We start from the raw sequence: 21168 nt of genomic DNA, 5'->3' as shown, positions 1-21168 counted from the left end.
GAGAAAGTTTAGCTCTGGGAAGGCAGGCAAGATCATCTTTGGATCAGAGTAGTGAGGATGAAATTAGTAATGAGGGGAGTGTGACACTGTGAAAGAGCTGATGAGCGAAAGAAAAGCGCAGCAGGAATAAAGGTAGACGTGAATTAACAGATCTTCTTTACTGAACTTTGGTGTTATAACTACTAATAATTTGTGGTATGTATCACACCATTTTATACTGCAACATTACTAATAACATTACTAGCATGGGAAAGAATCGCTGTAATTATTAATATAACATCCATGCATTTTTAATTGCATATACAGTAATTAGTCTGATGAAACCAAATAGAATAGATTGATTTCATAACTGATTAAATTGAATAGCTTTGCTCTACTTTGGTTTTGGTGATAGCTTAAAAGTCTTTTTATAAGGCGTGTTGTTTGCTAAGCTGAAATTGACAATGTTTAAAACGCAAAACTGACTGCTAAAAAAAGTTTTGTTTCTAACTCTACAGCACTTAGCAACTGGTGATTGGCTGCGAGGGCCTCGACCACTCCTCCTCTGCATAGTGGGTCCCCGGAATAACCGGCTTATGTTGATCTTTCTGACTAGCATGGCCACCCCTCATGCAACTTCTAGGATTCATGAGTTTTATTGTTATTCCAGCACATTTATTCACATGAAGTGAAACAAAATTCCTGGTTAAGGCCAACAACCACAACACACATCAATAGTAATACATATAAAAACAACAATTTTTACAGTGTAGTATGAATAAGAAACCGACTAATGTACACACAAAAATCAAATAAGAAATGGAAGGCAGTTTCCAAGCATCAGAGTTGTATGCAGTGGAAAGTGCAAAAGTTATTTGTGGCTGGGGGCAGCAGAGGTTACAGAGGATCATTACAGTTTAACAGTCTTACAGTCTTGAGGAAGAAACTGTTCCTCAGTCTGGTGGGTATGCTCTTGATGCTTTGCAGCCTCCTGCCCAAGGGGAGGGTGGCAAACAGTGTGTGCTGGGTGAATAGATCCTTTCATATCCAGGAGGCTCTTTTCCTGCGTCTGCTGATGAAATGTCTTGAGCACTCCCCCTTCATCTTCAAAAAACCCTTCTTCATAAGGTTTTTCCGAATCACTCTTACCTACCTTCACCTACTCTCATCTATGGGCATGAGCTCTGAGTAGTGACTGAAAAGAATGAGATTGCGGATACAAGCAGTGGTAATAAGCTTCCTCTGAAAGCTAGCTGGGCTCAGTCTTAGAATAGGGTGAGGAGCTCCGCCATTAGGGAGGGGCTCAGAGTACAGCCACTACTCCTTAACATCGAAAGCTGGTTGAGGTGGTTCGGCCATCTGAATAGATCTCTCCTAGGCCCCTCCTGAATGAGGCATGTCCTACCAGGAATAAGCCCTGGGTGGAGGTAGCCACGAGAAAATCAGTAGATGGATGTAAAACGCTTTCTTCTAGATATATATGACATTTTCGAGATGAATGACGTTTTCAGTTGCACATGCATCATTATGTGTCACATTTATAGCTGTCACTCTCTGCCAATGTATCTTCACTGATGTTTAATGATGCTGTTGATTGCTAGCTTTGTTCAGAAAAAAAGACAGAACAAAAAAAAAAATAATGAAAATAATCTCTGGCTATCATTCTTAAGATAAAGGCCACACATCATGCATCATAGTGGCAGATTTCTAACAGAATGAGCTGAGGTTTTTAAGGCTCTTTACCTTCTTTAGGGCTTATATGGTACATGATGATCAGTAGTGCAAGGTCAAACGCATTTGAGACACTTGCAAAGATAAAAATGACTAAGCTGTAATGGAGGAATAAAATTAAAATGAGGCTGTGATATATCTCCATGGGGGACAACACATTTTTTAGTGAGGACTGTGAAACTGTACTGGATTCTGGTATCAAGAAAACTGTAAATGCAGACGTGTCATTGGCCTCCTTCACTTCTCTTATCTGAAGTTCTCTTTCACACAGTTTTTCTTTCTGACTCCAGGAATGGAACGCTCTTCCTCTGTGTCTTACAGTCATTTTCTCTTTTCTTTGTATCTTTTCATCTCACTCTCCTCTTATCTACCAGGCACGGCTGCAATATATCAGCTTTTCCATTTTTATCTCACTATCTTTTCACTCTGCCTCCCAACTCATATCTATACCTTTTCTCCTCTTCCTTCGCAGAGATTGCTCTGCCCCTAGCTCGCTCAACTTTCATCTTTTCACCCTTTCCCTCTCATTAACACAATCATGCTCTCTCTGATGTGCACCTCGCCCAGCGTTTGTCCTTAACCCGTGGAAATTTATGCGCCGTGCATCGTCTCGCTGCAATTCTGGATGAAAATGTTAGTAATATTAGCCTCCCATCTATGCATGCCAATCGCCTCTGGGTGTTCCTTGCTTTATAATAACCCCCGCATCGATTCACAGACCACGGCACGTGCTGAGAATTAAAGGCAGATTGCAAGGAGGCCTCAAAGACAGCATTTTTTCCCCTTAAACTGTTATTGAGAAGTGTTTTTCATATAACTGAGCTGAACTGAAACATGCAAATCTACTACTTTGATGATATAATGGTTCAGCACTTGAGTTGCAGTGGTTGAAATTGCCTCATGCTGCATATAAAAATATGAAAGGATAAACTGTATATAGACTGTCTTATTACTATTTTGAACACTTTTATTGGGGCTCATTTCACTTCACCAACTTTGCTGTTGGTTTTTGTTAACATGTCTCTTATTAGGATAGAATATGTGCTAATATGTGAATGTGAGTAATGTATAATGTATTGTTATTTGGCACCAAGCAATGATGTAATGTAATACAAATGGAATAGATATACCACTGCCATTTACTAACAGTAAATTGTAATATATAATACATATATAATAATAAGTAATATATTCAATTCTATTCAGTTTAATTTATATTGCTCCAATGCACAACAGCAGTCACCTCAAGGTGCTTTATATTATAAGGTAAAGACTCTGCAATATTACAAAGAAAACCCAACTATCAAATAGCACCCTATGAGCAAGAACTTGGTGACAGTGGGAAGAAAAAACTTTCTGCTTTTTAAAATAAATAAATAAAAAACTCCTTTAACAAGAAGAAACCTCAGGCAGAATCAGGCTCAGGGAGGGGCAACTATCTGCTGTGACTGGTTGGGGGTGAGAGAAAAGGGAAGAGAACAATCTCAGAGTGATGCTGAAAAGCATAATTTTAATGATATTGTACAAACCAATGAGTAACACTATGCACAACATTTTTTGAGTGTCCCTCCTTAAACTGGACAGTAAGCACATAAGTAATGTAGCATGTGCTAATTAGCACACAGCTCAAGGTACAGCTGAAGCAAATGGGAATGTGCTTAGCTTCACTGTATGCCAGATAGCACAAACCCCTAAAAATATAAATACACTTAGGTTTACTGGAGTGTATTCATGAATGTACATTTTACACAAAAATGATTTTAACCCGTAGCCTTTGAGGGTGACTGCATCACGGTGTTGGTGATGAAGGCGATGTTCCATTTCAAAGACTGCCGCCTTCTTTTCCTGCACTTCAAAGGATACATGATGGTACCACTTGGATTCATAATCAACTATGTGTCTTTAAAAATGTTGCACCAATCCATGCGTCCATTAGTGTTTCATTTCAAAGTGAACTAATGCTGATATTTCACTATCAACCAAAGCTGGGAACATTTTTTACAAAGGCCTGATTTCTCAGGTTTGTTATGTGTGAGTCATTACTTTGCTTTACTTTCCTGCAATGAAATAATGCTGAGTCATCACAGAGACAACCACTTAAACAGAATAAATCAGTACATCCTTTATCTATTGACCCCACAGGATTTACTGCAACAGAACGCTGTCTAACGAAAGTTTCCAGTTTACAGAGTTTAACTTTTTTGAAACAGCACACATGATTTATTTTTGAATTGTATATGAGCCATTTATCAGCTTTTTGAGAAACAGTTTGTCGCTACGGGCACTCATTAAGTGGTGACAGGAACAGTGCTCATACATACAAATGACTTTACCATTGAAGTTTATCTAAACATGCAGAGTCAGCAAATGTCTAAAGTACCATACTCGATAAGGCTGCTGTTAAAAGATTATAGATTTCCCATACTGTAAATAACACGCATAAATATTTGAAGATGCTCAACAGTAGCTATAAGAATATTGCACTGAACTGCATTTGTATTTGTGTTAAAGCCCGAAGTACTTCTGTTTCAGAAAGCCAACAAGGACCACTGCGGCACTTTTATGGTGATAAACTGTACTTTTGGGCAGCATGATAATCTCTGCAAAACGTTAACTTCTCCCTTTATGATTATGAAGTGTTTCCTCTGTGTTTTGCAACCTTCTCTGCCCTTTTCCTCATTATGTCATTTAAAAAGAATCCTGACATTTATTTTATTATGAAAAAGTGTGACTAAAATTAATCAAACTGTAAAGTAATCCTAACAACTCTGGTAAAGACAGCCCTTTTAAAAATGTATTTACTTATTTTTTATATTCAGGCTCTGTTGTCTACATAATCGCTCTCAATTATCTTTGGCAATAAATGCCCTGGAATTATAATTAGGCTGCACTGATCATGGGGACCCTATAAACAGATTGATGAAAACCAGCTTTGACAACTCCAATCCACCCAGTTATCATCATGTGGGTCCACATGGGCAATAAACCACATCAGAGATTACGCTGAATCTGTTCTTGATGGGAACAACTCACTATGGGTGTAATTAAGCCTTAATATGATGTAATCTCTCACTTTTGAAACCCTGAGTCTATCAGCGATCCTGATCCACCAGCAAACCATCGGGCATTGTGGGAATGTTCATTAGTCACTGTAATTGGCTGGTGATAGAATATCTGGATATTAAAGCCAGGAGGTTACCTGCCAGGAGAAACAAGAAATTCACATCTCTTATCTAATTCCATTATTAATAACGGCAACAATGTTTTACTGTCACTTGAGTAATTAAAAAGACAGTGTAGATAACATCACTCTATCATTATTATAGCCTTTTTGTGCACTTTTGAGGACTTCCCTTTCCAATAAGAACAAGGCAGTATAGATACTAGATCCTAAAAAGCACAAAAACAGTCTCATATATATGTATTTAAAGAAGACACTCTTGCTGGAATGAGCAGCTGACCTTAATATATATCATTACCAATTTTATGACTCTCTACTTGTGCTTGTAAGCGGTTTATTTAAGATTCATTGTGGGGATGAGCTTTAATAGCAGAATGTGAATTTGTGAACGTGCCTTGGGTTGCTGCTTTACTTAAAGATGCACTCAAAAACTGTTTTACTGCCATGTTTTACTGAAGCAGCAAGCACGTGATGTTGTGTATTTTCTATATAAACAATGGTCATTTTTCAAACTTGATGCAGAAACTGATTTTATACACCCCCTGTGTCCTACAGCCCCTTCAAGCGAGGACATTGCAGATGGATATTAGGTCACTTTCTGCATCAGTTTGGTCAGAGTCTGATACTGGCATGACCACATTTGTGATCATACTTTTCCAGGGTCTCTGCCAGCAGCCATTGCTGGATTCATTTTCCAAAACTCCATGAGCTCTTTCACTGATCAGGCCCTTCTCTGTTGGGAAATACCATGGTAACGGCGCTGGCAAGAGCTGACCTTGGCCATCATAACAAACACATATGCATAATGCACAAACACACACACTGCTGCTGCTGCTGCTAGAGTTCCCCACCAGAGCTAGGCAATTGACATACTGTATCCCCCATGGCCACGGGGCCTCACTAGTCAGAAGTGAACAGTAATCAAAGTAGACACACAGGTCGAACTTTATTATCAACCACTCGATACCAGCTGCAAGTCCTCCAACAGACAGCACACAGGAAAGAACAATTTGCAATATCAGACACAGGGCATGGAGGATTGGTTTGAAGCTTTTCAACTTGATCCTTTTGGATGTTGAAGTGAAGTTTCAGAACTTTAAGACTGCAAGTGTGGCACACTGAAGCTGATGACCTGACAAAGGACGTGAAAATCTCGTAGGTAGGATGGGATTCATTCCCTCTCTTTCACGCTTTGTTTTTCACCGTTTGTCAGATAAACAAGCTAAACTGAACTTTTTTAATGGCTGATTTTGTAGTTGCTGGGGAATGCTAAACCTTTGTGCTAATGCACACCAAAAAAGCTGGCATCCAAAAGGTCTGTGCTGTCAAAAAAAGAACAAAAAATCTTTGAGATTAAATGGATAACATCCTCAAAGGGAATGTCTGATATTTTTATATTATTCCTTTGCCTTTGAAAAAACACTTGTTCTCACCTAGACAACTATTTGAAAGTGAATATCTGATCATTTCATGGTGTTATGCCCACTGAAATCTGATTAAATTACATAGTGTGGAACATGGTACATTTCACAGCATGAATATTTTTTGTATCCATATTGATTACATAACATTTTGCTTGTTTTAATTTTTAAAAGACCCAACTGCTCGTTTTTTAATCTGAGCATGTCACTATGTGTACTCTTTATGATATTTAGTATACTTTTCCAAAAGTTTTCATCAACATCATCAAAGGCTAGAATATAAATGAGGCACCTATGAACTATGGCTTTCCATTATGTAAGTTAAAGTACTATGAAAAAGACAGAAAACATTAACTCCAATAACCAGTGTCACATCACTGAGGAACTACATTAAAATGAAAAAACAAATCAGAGTTGAGCAGAGAATGTCTTGTTTTTCCAGGAAATATACCAGTAAACAGTGCTGTAATGTTAATAACCTCCAGCAATTGGCATAAAACAATTTGGACATTTTCTGGGCCAATCAATATTTGCAAGCATGAAACAAGTGCTTACACCCAGTGCTTAAATGAACCTTACCATAAAATGCTATCCAGGCATGAAGAGATCATTCCACAGCCAGTAAATGAAAAATTATTACCACTTTCTAACAAAAAAAGCAGGTAATATTCGTTGGGCAGACAATAATGTGTGAGCAGGACCGGCAGGTGTAGATAACAGTAGGAATTTCTTGAAATTGTCATCATTTTGGTATTTCGGTGACCCAACGTGAACTTGGCTGTGGTGGACTAGAAAGAAAGGTGCAGCAGGTGTGTTGGTAGTGATAAGAACATGTAGTTCAGTCATCTGTGTGCTCTAATAATAGCCAGTGGTGCATGTCCTGTGCTTTTTTGTGGCTTGAGTCGGTATACCCAAATATAGCACCTAGAACAAACTCTTTAAAATTATGCTTGTGTAAGTTATTTTAATATAGATTTTAATATTTACTCTATTATATATTATTGGGTGCTTCATTTATTTATTTATTGCAAATGTATTAGACCATCACCCAGGGTAAGATTTATCCTATATCTGCCATAAATGAACATTATTGGTAAACTATATATTTATTTGAGTTTCTGTAATGACTAACCCACCCGTATGTGCAAAATTTAAAAGTGTTAGTTTTAATGCTAAAATATAATTATTGTTGTTATCTGTGAATTTTCAAATGTGCTATTTTATAAAAAGGCAGAAGAAAGTAAAGCACTTCTTTTGGTTTAGAATGTGAAATTAAAGTTATTTATTTGCATTCCTGAAGAGAAAAATTAGTTTTAGCAATTGAATGTTAGGTAGTACTACTCCTAATGATCTATGGGCTAAAGTTAAAGCAAAGCAAGTCTGTTGCCTGTCTACAAAAGGCCTCTGTGAGCCTTGATCCTTCTAAGGATTCCTGGTTTGGTTTTCGTCCTTTTTTCTAATTCATATTTTCTGGAACTACAGATGTTTCTCAGTAATTTATGTGATAGCCATTAGCTTTAGTTTTCAGAGGCAGTTGCCCAAGTTCATAAAAGGGCTCTAAAAGACTATAAAACTGTTTCAGTGGCAATAAATTGTGAATTGAGTGGTATTTCCCTCCACTAAAATATATGCACCACAAAGCCACAAATATTTCCATTAAATAATAACAACAGCAACAAACTTCTTCTTCTCTACTTTCATTTTCAAACTTGACGTGCGTCCAGTGTCAGTGCATCATCCTGAATCCATCCAACTGAGATCCAAACCCAGCGTGAGGCACTCAACCCCAGAGACACTACAGAAAGGTGGCTTTCTGACCCCATTGGTCCACAGTGGTCCCATAATGGGGAAGACTGGGCAAAGTACAGTGGACTTGAACTCCCCTTCAGAGGTCAAACAAGCGGTTCCCTTTGAGGAGCTGGATCGTGTGGCGCCCCCTGCAGAAAAGAAGAATGTGGAAGAGCCTCCTGACAGGGGAAGCTGGAAGGGCAAGTTTGATTTCCTGCTCTCATGTGTGGGATACGCCATCGGTTTAGGAAATGTGTGGAGGTTTCCCTATTTGTGTGGCAAGAATGGTGGAGGTAAGAGCGATGTAATTTATTAGAACTTCAGAGTTTCTCTAATTCCTGTATACAAGATCTTACCAAATATATTTTGTTTGTCTGTTTGATGTGTTTGTATCAGGGGCCTTCCTGATCCCATACTTTATGACACTGGTGTTTGCTGGGATACCGCTTTTCTTCCTGGAAACAGCTCTGGGACAGTTCACTTCAGTTGGAGGACTTGGGGTGTGGAGACTAATCCCTATGATGAAGGGTAATGTATAAAGGAAAATACGGATTTACATTTCGTTGTTTACATTTAAAATTCACACATATAAAGTCTGAGTAATCACATCCCTTTGTAAGGATGATGAGCATCGTAATAGCTATATACATCAAAAATCGGCGTTATTTTAGTGACTGAACTTGTTCCCATTCTGTGTGACCTTAATTACCTGTACAGGAACTTCCAGTGTCTTCTTATTCCTCAATCTTTCCTGCTCCTTTCCATATTATTATTATTATTATTATTATTCACAATTATTTTTGACATCTTTCTAAATGTGAAATTGCTTGCTCTCCTGTTTGGGGATAACAATAACACCATTGCCCCCACACTAAAATAACTCGAGTGAAGCACTTCATTGCAGATCTTCAGGCAGCAGAGACAGCAACAATGCCAGTGAGCGTGGTGCAAAGCCAAAAGCAACTGAGCATTAGAAACAGCACAATGACAACTCTGCCAATAATAAAGACGATGATGAGTTACACCTTGTTTTTTTTCTGTGTCACGCAACATCTCTGCTTTTTAAAATTTGTTAGTAACTTGTGTATCTTTCCCCTCTTCCTTCCTTTTCATTACATGCAACCTTGCATGTTAGCTGACCTGTAAAACATTGTATTGTGCAACACTGACACTTGTTCTCCCTTCAGGAGTTGGTCTGGCTGCAGTTGTTTTGTCCTTCTGGCTCAACATCTACTACATTATCATCATTGCTTGGGCGCTCTACTACTTATTCAACTCTTTTGGTTCGGTATGTCACATAATCAGTAGCAAACCTGCAACACAGAAAAGAAGTTGTAAACACTGTGATACATGCTAAGTTGAGGCAACCTGTGCTTGTCTTTGAATCCAGCATTTCTGTAGCAACTTCATTAGTTTCTGGCCACAAGTACTAATCTCTGTTATCTCATATTCTGGTCTCCAGCAACTTAGTTTAGGCTTCAGGAACTATCTTTGTCATTGACTTTGTCTATTTGGTATCAAGTGAGCACAGTCTACAAATCTTGGAACATTAGAACAATGTTCCTCAATATAAAACTGTCAAGACTTTGAATATCTCATCATCTATAATCCATAATATCATCAAAAGATTCACAGAATCTGGAGAAGTCTCTGTGTGCAAGAGATAAGGTCAAAAATCAGCATGAGTACCTGTTAGCTTTGTGCCTTCAGGAAGCATAGCATTAAAAACAGGCATCATTCTGTCATAGACGCAACATCCTCCGCACTAGCGAGTAGAGGGACCATCTGGCTTGTTATTAGCACTAAGCCTGCATCTTGCCAGGCTTTTGTACTGAGCTAATACTGCCAATGCCAATTAGGAATTGGGAGCTTGCTACAAAGGCACTGTCAGTGCTAAAGGATATATGCAGGTTACAGTACAACATAAACTCCCATATCGATGAGCAAAATAAAAACAAAATATGATTTACGAGACTTTATTTCTGTTTTAGTTACATTTTACACAGTGCCCCAACTTTTTTGGAATTAGGGTTGTTCATCAGCAGAAAAAGCTGTAAAACTTATTAAACTAAGAAAAGATAAAAAATAAAATAAAAATGTAAAAGTTTAAGTTTATGCCCTGTTTCACATTTTCCAAAGCCATCCAGTGGGCCAGACTGGAGTCTCTGCCAGGCCAATTCTTGCCCCCGGGCCTTATATTTGACACCTCTTCCTCCATTTATTTTAAAAGTTGATGTAGGTCCAATATGAAACCTGCTAAGTTTATATTAATCTTATAGATGTTGGACTCAGTTTTCTTTTATCCCATTTTCCAGACATACTTTTGCCACCTCGTCCATAAGTAAGGTTATTTAGGATTTGTTTACCATCTTTCTCAGTGTGCAATGGTTTTCTTTCTCTGCATTATCATTCTGCTTTGGTATTTCTCTGCATGACTGGCTGCCTTTAAGAAGCCCGATGGCAGAAATTTAAAGACTTTGCAGGCATGAGTTTCTTGTACTGGGAAAAATACCGAGCAGGAAAAAATGGGTTGTCATTGTTGTTCAGTGTTTTTAGCTGAAGGTCAAAAACAGACTGAGTTCATTAAATGTCATTTTCACTGTTGGGTGGTTTGCCTTTCTGTCTCTGTCACTGTTTCTTTTGTTTGGGAAAGTCTTTGTGGTGCTGTCTGTGTCTCAAGGAGACATGTTTTTTTTTTTAATTTACAAAGTTTTGTGTTAACTCTGATGGTTTTTTGTATTGGGATACAGGTAATATATTTTGCAACAGTGAGTTTGCAGTTTTGATGATTTGTCCTCCTAGAACCTGTTTTTGTTCATGCATACTGTATGCTGTGTATGCAGGAGCTGCCTTGGCAAAGCTGTGATAACCCCTGGAACACGGAAAAATGTTTTTCCAACTACAGTCTGACAGACACCACCAACTTGACCAGCGCTGTCACCGAGTTTTGGGAGTAAGTTAATACGAGATATTCTGCACAAGAATGTATAAAGAGGTATATCTGGAAGCTCTTGGTGCTTATCTCAGTCTGGATTCAAACAATGCCTGTGTGTGTTTCTGAAGGCGTAACATGCACCAGCTGTCTAATGGCCTGGAGGAACCAGGAGAGCTACGCTGGCCCTTAGTGGGCACTCTTGGGCTGGCGTGGGTTCTTGTCTACTTCTCAATCTGGAAAGGAGTTGAATGGACGGGAAAGGTGAGTCTCTCTGCCCCAGTTTCTGTTAATTCTCTTCTTCTGTGTTGTTTAGGCTTTGTGTTTTCATCAGTCTCAGACCACTCGATTTACACTGCCCAGTATTTTTATTAGCTCCTCTTTCTGCCTCCCACCCCCTGAATATTAAAGCTTTAATCATGAAAACATGACCAGACTTTGAGCTTTTCACGATATAAACCTCATGTTGTTGTTGTTGCCTGAGTTAGTGGGCGAAACCTAATAAAAGGAAACATGAATTCAGAGATATTAAAAGTTGAACATTTGTATTTCTTTAGGACTACTAGCTGCAGCAGGCTATAGAGTTGGTACGTTCAGCATATTTGAGTGTGAGATGCAAACAGTGACATGAAAATAAAAAAGAAAATCTTCATTTTTTTCTTATCTGACTGAAGCACTGATCAGCTGAAAATTATGTTTAATTTTCAGTTTTTGTTTAAATGTATTTAAATCTTTTATAATTTCCTGACTCTTCTCTTAAATCATCTCTCTGTTTGAATGCACCCTCTTTCATTACTAAGATTTTGTGTATCTGAATATAAAAGCTAACCTGGTCCATGGCAGATCATAAGATTATGTTAATAAAACTTAAAAGGAACAACAATGCTGCATATATTACAAAGTGTCATTATTTATGCCATTTTTATTTTATATTATATAATGACGCAGAAGCTGTGTGTGAAAAAGTGCACCCACACTCACTCTCTCCATAGGAATTAAGAGGGTAAGTAGAAGCCAGGTGCTGCTAATCACATTCAATTGATTAATTATCAGCAAGTATGTGCAAGCTTGTTCATGAGTGCAAAACATTCAAGACAGTTGCCAGTCTTCCCAGGAGTGGACCTAGCAAATTCAATCCAAGGTCAGATGGTGCAATTGCAGACAAACTGCATAAAAACCCAAGAGCTACATCTCAGCCTTAGTTAACATTTTAAATGTTAAAATTCATAACAGCAAAATTAGAATAAATGACTGAAAGAGTTATGGCAGTACAGCTTAGTTACATCTAAGCAAACTACAAGATTTCTGGAACAGATGAGACCAATATGGAGATGTTTGGCCACAATACCCAGTGCCATGCTTGGCAAAAACCAGACAAGCATATCAGCACAAACACCTCATACCAGCTGTCGAGGACAGTAGTGGAAGGTTGCAGCCACAGGACCCCGGGCATTTTGAGTTGACCCTGAACTCATTTGTATAGCAAAATATTCTAGCATCAAACGCAAAGCAATATGATAGCTAAAGCTTAGTCGAAAACGGGGTAGTTGATCCCGAGCACAGCAGCATATTTACAACAGAATGTTTGATGTAAAAAAATCAAGGTAATTCAGTCGCCAAGTCAAAGTCCAGACCTCAACCTGATTGAAGAGACTTTAAGAGAGCTGAGACAAAATTCCTTCACAATGATCTGAGAGACTGAAAAGACATACAGAAAACCATCACTTCAAGTTATTTCTGCTAAAGACGGCTCTATAAGCTACCGAATCACTGGGTGCACTGTTTTTCACACACTGCTTCTGCATTTTGGTTTAGTTTTTGTTAAATAAATAATGACACAGTTTAATATGTCATTTGAGGCTATTCATCTAACACCGCATTTAAATATAGAACCTGCTAAGAACCAGATCATTGTTTAGGATGTCCTGATATCTTAAACCTAAGAACTGAGAGCAGGTATGCTTTCTTTATCACCATCACAGTGAAGACAACTAAAAATCAAAATGTTATAGAGACAGTATTTTTGTCTGCTGTCATTTTTCTGTGCACATCCAATCTCTCTTTTACCATTTTATTCAAATTGAAATAGAAATAGCTTCAAAATGTAAGATTTGACTACTGCTGGATAATTTAGAGGTGATAGAAAAATCTTCACTTTGCCTACTGCCTGGGATTTCAAATTATAGCAAGTAAAGTATATGAGCAGAAACACATTTACACATTCACCGCCAGGGATAATTGGATTTTAATGTGCGGCATCTGAGAGCAGTGAGAAAAATGAATTCCCCAAAGGCCCTGGCCTTGATGGACATTACCAATTAAGCATAATCATTATGCACAAGAACTGCGGGACACATCCTACAGATCTTTTGGCAAAGAGAAACCATGGAAATATTTCAGTAGCTGCCTCTTCTGTACACTGTTTTGCATCTCTTTTGACGTAATTATTTAGAGCAAATACCGTGTTTGCAACTGTGATAATTTGAAAAGCAAAGCCATCTCAATATCTTAACAGAAATGTATTCAAAAATATGCAAACAGCATACTCAGTCTTATAAAATGTTTTTGACTTTTTTTTACATTTTTAATTCTCTTTCATTTAAATACTTAAAATAAATCATTCTGTCTTTCAGGTAGTGTATTTCTCAGCCACCTATCCCTACTTCATGCTGTTCATCCTGTTCTTCAGGGGGGTCACACTCCCTGGAGCCATAGATGGGATTCTCTTCTACATTACTCCAGACTTCAATAAGCTCGTCCGATCTGAGGTTCACAGTTTGCACAAATCCACATCTAATCACCCACGCATCTTAACAAACAAACACCAGTAATTACACTATGCTGTCTCACAGGTGTGGCTGGATGCAGCAACTCAAATCTTCTTTTCATACGGACTGGGCCTGGGATCGCTCATCGCATTGGGAAGCTACAACTCTTACAACAACGATGTCTACAAGTAGGAGCAGGAAATCCAAAGCGTTGTAGAATCCTCTTTTGTAGATGATGCACAGACAGTGACGTTCTTTTCTTCTCTGACTGATGTTTTCTCTTTAGAGATGCAGTCATAGTGTGCTGCATCAACTCTTGCACCAGCATGTTTGCCGGATTTGTCATCTTCTCCATCGTAGGCTTCATGTCGAACATCACGAAGAAACCCGTGCACGAACTGGCAGCATCAGGTAAAAGTCATATTTTATAACTTATAAGAAATTGTTCATTATTCAGATTTGATTACTTCTGGATTAAATATTTTTAATGTACATATTAGAAGTTATAAATAGATATGAAGTTTGAAACTAAAAAAACATTTAAAAATAATAATATAATATTGCTTTCAGACACAGGCCATCGGTGGTCAAAGAGAGAAAAATATTTGATATGGTTTTACTAAACTAAGCACGAATTGCTACTATGTGCAGGTTTAAAATAATTATTCTCAATAATTGGATGGTAGGGTCAGAATTTAGCATATACAACATGAAAGCACAGATTCATCGTGCTTTGCATCAACAGTTCCAGCTAAATGCTAACACCTTAGTACCAGCTGATCATGTTTAAACGGCACAGCCTTCCTGAGTACTTTTTCTGACCATTTATGACCATTTCTATATATGACCTCAGCCATCTTCTGATTACTGCTTGCAACACGATTATGTTCCATGTTATGAAGTTTGAATCACCATCTCAAATGGCCTGCGTAGTTACTAGATCTCAATCCAATTGATTGGTCCAAGTTGGTGCAATCAACAAATCTGCACCAACTGTCTGATGCAATCAAGTCAGTATGGACCAAAATCTGTGAGGATGTTTCCAGCACCTTGTTGAATCTATGCCAAGAAGGATTAAGGTAGTTCTAAAGGCAAAAAGAGGTCCAACTAGGCATTAACAATGTGTACCTAATATAGTAATTCATATAATGTTATAAGATAAAGCATTTGTAATTTTAATAATTTGTCTCGTTTGCAATATTTAGGTCCAGGGCTGGCATTTTTAGCGTATCCTCAGGCAGTCACACAGCTTCCCATGTCCTCTCTATGGGCCATCCTGTTTTTCTCCATGCTCATGATGTTGGGCCTGGACAGTCAGGTACCATCAATCCAGATGTTGTAATAGAGATATTACAGCTGATTAATTGGTGATTGCTATAAGTTTTTAGATGAACTAAACTAAGATACTGGTGCTCTCTTTTAATAACAAACCACATTTTTCATGTCATCGTGTTTTAGTTCTGCACAGTAGAGGGCTTCATCACAGCTCTGATGGATGAATATCCCATGGTTTTGCGAAAGAGGAAGAAGATCTTCATCCTCATTGTCTGCCTCATCTCCTTCATCATTGGCTTCTCTAACATCACGCAGGTGCTGCACGAATTCTGCATTAGGTCACTATAAAATTAGCAAAGTAAAGAGGGTTTTAACCATTCACAGAATGCGTATAAACCTGTTTAATATTATAAGAGGACGGTCTTGAAACCCAGCTCGTGTGAACTCTTGCACATTTTTCTGACACAAGGGAAAAGAGCTCTTGCATTATGCATAATGACAAAACGATCTCACAACAACCTGCGGTGTACTCTCATCATGCATATTTTATTCAATGAAGAGAAGGATGGTAATATTTGGTCTCTAAAGTAGTTATGCGTGTTCCTGTATGTGTGTTGAAATCTCCTAGGGTGGTCTCTATGTGTTCAAGCTGTTTGATTACTACTCCGCCAGTGGGATGTGTCTGCTCTTCCTCGTCTTCTTTGAAACCATTTCCATATCCTGGTTTTATGGTAGGAAATCCATTTTCTTTTAAGGATTAAAGCAAATATTGCAACGTGAAATTAAATGTAACCACATTGGTAATAATTTGAGTCATTCTGGACGAAATGTAACAATGACTCCAGCATTTAAATTTCCTACTTGGCTGTTCAACAGGAAATTACATCTATCTGCTACCCTTTCCGTGATAAATCTCTGCCATCTTGGCTTCCCCTTTTTTCCTCATCATTATGGCTTTGTTCTGGCAGTCGCTATCTCCTCATTAACACCCACACTCCCTTTGCCCTCCTCTCTTTATGCCACAGGAGCTGAAAGATTTTATAAGAACATCGAGGACATGATCGGCTATCGGCCATGTGGCTGGTGGAAGCTTTGCTGGATGATCTTCACACCTCTAATTTGCTTGGTAGGGGAAAACTGATTATGGATTTGACCTCTATGACCTTCACCTAGAGGTGCTTAATTCTTTAAATTTGTAATTTTCAGTCAGGCTTTGTTCTTCTGTAAGGAAATCTAGGGATCCATCAAGCTAAAGCAGTAGCCTTGGGTAGAGAATTGATCTAATTTGTATTCTAATTTGTATTTGACCTCATGGACGGTCAGGTCCTTTGGGAAATCTTGCAAAGTCAATCCTGTATTGAAAAAGAACACTGAGGGAAATTTGGAAGAAATTGCAAACCAGACAATGCTTTGATAATCTGATTGTCTAAGACTAAGCAGAATGTTATTTTAACCAGGAAAACTGTTGGATAGTTTGTCTGTTGTCTCATGTGGTCTAAAAGAAAAGCTGATGACAATTAACCTTGGCTGGACTGTTAGCATGCTAACTCACGCAAGTCAAAAAAGTACACATTGTACCTGGTGAACGTAGGTATTTCAGCAGGTATTTTTTTGAGCGGGTTAGCATGCTATTAGTAGTATTTTGCTCAAAGCCTGGCTAAGTCTAATGCTGCAAAAGCCCATCAATCTACAGTATGTGCAAAAATCTCAAGTCAGTGCTTGTCTCTATATATTTCACATCTAAGGAGCTAGACCTTAGTGGCATTTTTGAAAGTATTTCAAGTTTAATTTCAAAATTTAAACTTGTATATGAAAAATTTTTTGTTTGTTTGTTTTGTGTTTTAAATATATTTGCTTCCATTGCGCAGCCATGTTTTCTGAACGTCTGTTTTGGACTTTGGCTTTAATTTTCACTCATTTTCAGTTCAATCCTTGTACCTGATCATTTTCAGAGGAATTCGGGTTTTGTTGTTGCTTGTTAAGACATTTAACACTGACTCATTAAAGAATAAAATTACACCTGACAGGGAATGAAACAAAAGGCATCCAACATCCAAAGATGAGCTTTGAATGTCCTTGAGAAGTATTCCTGAAGACTACTTAAAGAAATGAGAAGAAAGTCACCAAATACTTAACCTTAACATCGCTAGACTATTTTTTTTTTTACCTTATTTGCTGTATATCTATGTATGTTTGCACATGTTGAATAAATTCCTGCAACCATCTCCCATTTTCCTAGCAAAGTCTTGGCTCAAGACTTTCGGACAAAACTGCTAAGCACAAGTTTCCTGGCTTATCTAGACCCTCAAGTTATGAATAATTACTGCACTGGAGTATATTGATATATGAATATTATAATTTTATTTTGTAGGGAGTGTTTACCTTTAGTGCCATTGAGATGACTCCTCTCACCTTGGGGAAGTATGTGTACCCCCTGTGGGGCCAAGCGATTGGCTGGCTCATGGCAATGTCCTCCATGGTACTCATCCCAGGCTATGTTGTCTACATGTTCTGCAGCACCAAAGGCAGCATCAAACAGGTACAAACATCTTACATAACTCTCTCAGATTCTGATTTAAATCATCTCAGGCTAAAAGAAAATTATGCAATAAAGTGTTGAAAAGAGAATATACAGGTAACACATGAGATTAAAAATGGAAAAAGTCCTGGAAGGCTGAAGTTCATATCTTATAAAGACTGTAGTTATTCAGGAAGAACAGAATGGATGTTTTTTGCTCAAGGCCGACATTATTATTCTGGTTTTAGGCAGGAAAGTATATTTTTGAAGATGTGCACTGCTTGTGACAGTAAATATTTACAAAGCAACTTTACATCTCCGCTGCTGATTCCTGTGAGATATTTGTCACTTCGGGCTAAAGAGCATATTTTGTTAACTTTTTACATTATTCATGTGTGAATGTAAGTACAATTTCACCCAATACTCTCACCTGGGTTCAAATCATAATCATTTAATCATATTCTGATGTAATTGATTTTTTCTTTCACATGTCCAGCGTTGGCGGAGGATGACAACTGCCCAGGAGGATGAAAGGCGATCAGGGCAGGATGAATTCACACACACAGACAGCGTGGGTGAAGCACCTGTCTAAACCTTATTGTTCAAACTAAAAAAAAAATCTGTCTGCCAGGTCTTAATGTAGTTAATATTGGAAGTTAACAATTTGATGGATGGATGGATGGGTGGATGGATGGATGCAGTATTGCTGGACTCCAGTGTCTAACCGTCCTTCAACTTGAATTGAAGTAAATAAAGAAGATGAATAAGTATTTTTGATATAGATATAGTTTCCTTTTCAGTAAAACTTATGGCAAGCAAGTGAATGATACAGGTCACAATAAACCTGTATACAAAGCCCATATGTACAATAAACCACCATGAATGTAAATCCACATGCTCTTCATAAATTGCAGAACAATGAAGGCCTTTGTTTATAACGTTACTGCAGATTTAATGAATATTGTTGTACTGTGAAATGGAACTGTCTGGTAAAACTTGATTTTGATGAAGTATAAAACTCTATTAATGGGGAACCCCAATATTTCATTTAAAGAACCAACCAACCAGTTACTGTGATGTAATTATTCTCAGCAACACTGTATCGCTTCAGTTGTCTGTAGGTCACATTTATCTGAGCAAGACCGAAAATGAAAAGTAATATTTCTCATGATAATCTTTACAATAAATAAGGAAATCTACAAGTTATTTACCATATGCTGTTTTTCAGTTAACACAGTTTTGAAATACCTGTTTTTAGTTTTTAATTATGTATATTGAAGTTAAGTATGTATATTGAAGAGTTTGATTAAAATATTAAAGAACTGTAAATATAATTGTTTTGTTATATTCATGCACTGTCTATAAAACGTGGATGTAGGTCCAGGAACTGAGAAGTGAAGCCAATGTGGAAGTGCCTTAAACTTAAATTCATTCACCTGACCAGCAGGGGGCGACTACTCTGGTTACCAGAAGAAGTTTGATTGTTTAATCTTTATTATAACATTACCCTGTTATTCAAGTAAACACTTTACTAATGGGTTTATGGTTTTAACCACTAGTTTTATGTCTTGCTTAATACAAGATAGTGTTTATTTTGTATATAATGGTCAAATTTAGAGTAAAACAGATGGTAAAATAGGGTGATGTCAAAAATGCAGAGGCAGAAGTCAACAAACTAGTGGGTTGGATACATCCATATTTTATAAACAGTCTATGTTTGTATTAAGTGTATTTTTAAACTATGAAACTTTTCATGATAAGTGTTTTCAAACTCTGTTTTATAAGGTGAATGTGAAAACCATGCATCTAAAAAAGAAAAGTAAAAGAAAAGACACTCTTTTCATCTCCAAAATTGTGTTTGGTTTTTAAAAGCTTCATTTTATCAATACATAAAAAAACACCTAATGCTTAAGTATTATTGTAAAACTTAAAATTACTGAATATAGTGAAGCAAGGTTTTCTTTGGACTGCAACTTTATGATCTGTATTGAAGATATACCCTGACATTGCTTCAGTGTTCATGTTAATAAAATGTATACCACTGGCACTTGGGATGTCAATTCTTCATTTCTCATCAGCTAGTTAGAAGTCAGTAACTTCAGTATGGCCAGAACTTTACATATACGCCTCACAGTCATCCATGTTATTGTAATTTAACTGTTTTTTATTTCCAGGGTGGATAGATTTTGTCTTCTTCTTATCTCTTATTTTTGCCTAAATAAAAATTATTTCCTTGATAACAATCATAGGACTGACCAATACTCAGGACAAGATTCTGAATTGGCTTTCCCAATTCCCCAACATCAACCCTATTGAAAATGTGTGTACTATGCTTAAAAGCTCGGTTCATACCAGGAAATTAATGCATTAAAATGAACTACCAATTCTACCAAGATGACTGGTCAAATAGCTTGTTGATGGCTACCAAAGCATGCAATGTGAAAGGGTAGCAGATTTAGAGAAAATCCAAAATAAAGGTAAATTTGTGCACACAGCTTTTGTTTTCAAAAACATTAAATATGGTGTATGAGCCCCATATTACCATGACATCCATACCTGTGAGGAGTATATGTAAACTTCTGATCACTTTATTAAGGTAACTACAACTATATTTGCTTTTTCTCCTAAAATGACTTTTTTCTAAAAATGTTAACCTTGTTAACCTTTTAACATGGCATTAATTCAAAACAAAAGACCAGCTCATCTTTTCTGTATTTAACTTTTGTCTCCTGCACAGATTTGTGTTCTGAAATAGGAATGAGAAAATGCAAATCGACATTCCTTGCTACACATCGGCACGTTCAATGTGCTGCAGTATAGCTCAGCTAAGCAATTCCTGAGAGTTCTTTACACTGTGACACTAAGGAAGGTGCTACAATGCAATACCTCCAGCATTGGCACCAGTCATGATTTCTGGTGTTACTTACAGTACAGCATTGCTTTATTTGCTTTATTTCCATGCATGGACATGCTGGTCCATGTAGTTTTTGCAACAGATATACGAAGATCAAAATTTTTGTGACAAAAACAAGATAATTTATAATGATAAAAATGTCTTCTTTTGCTGTCTCTTGGTGTATAAAAACAATGAGGTATTCATACCCACTCCCACTCATGCTGACCGTAGTTGCAAGTCTGACAAACCAGGTGACTCCTGTTGGCCCTCTTTTGCTCTCCCCAATAATCATGGTACATATCTTGCTATTTTGCTGCCGTTCTCAAGCTGTGACACCAACCACTGTTCTATTCACTATCTCTTCCTTGGCAGGTAGTTTGCTTTTTCAGAGAAAACACCTGCTTGCTACTGAAAACAATAAGACTCAATAATAAAGATAAGTTCCACATGGTGTCATAAAACTGAAGTCAAACTTACAGTATGTGGATTTACTACTAGAAGCAAACACCTCACATAAAAGTAGTGTTATGATTCATTGTTCCATGTATTCTTTAGCTATTGTATTACTTGTCATAAAACTCAAAGTAGGAGGAAAACTATGTGTGCAGGTTTATAAGTGTGTGAAAGTAAAGTGCTGTGTTGTGTGATGTGTAACATTTCAAAATAAGCATTTTCCCGG

The 21168-nt window shown here is 37.5% G+C and overlaps 1 protein-coding gene across 1 annotated transcript; it reads left to right on the top strand.

Annotated features, from left to right (window-relative positions):
- Positions 1-5965: 5965 nt before the first annotated feature.
- On the top strand, positions 5966-19633 carry slc6a1l (solute carrier family 6 member 1, like). The gene is made up of 15 exons (XM_031726577.2): positions 5966-6050; positions 8037-8393; positions 8497-8628; positions 9288-9388; positions 10944-11053; positions 11164-11296; positions 13666-13800; positions 13885-13988; positions 14087-14211; positions 15006-15118; positions 15259-15390; positions 15704-15806; positions 16101-16201; positions 17447-17614; positions 18090-19633. The coding sequence occupies exons 2-15, from the start codon at positions 8156-8158 to the stop codon at positions 18183-18185; spliced, it is 1791 nt and encodes a 596-aa protein (XP_031582437.1). The 5' UTR covers positions 5966-6050; positions 8037-8155; the 3' UTR covers positions 18186-19633.
- Positions 19634-21168: the final 1535 nt, after the last annotated feature.

Source organism: Oreochromis aureus, linkage group 17, assembly GCF_013358895.1.
Source record: "Oreochromis aureus strain Israel breed Guangdong linkage group 17, ZZ_aureus, whole genome shotgun sequence".
NCBI classification, from domain to species: Eukaryota; Metazoa; Chordata; class Actinopteri; order Cichliformes; family Cichlidae; genus Oreochromis; species Oreochromis aureus.
This window is presented reverse-complemented; position numbering and strand designations above follow the sequence as displayed.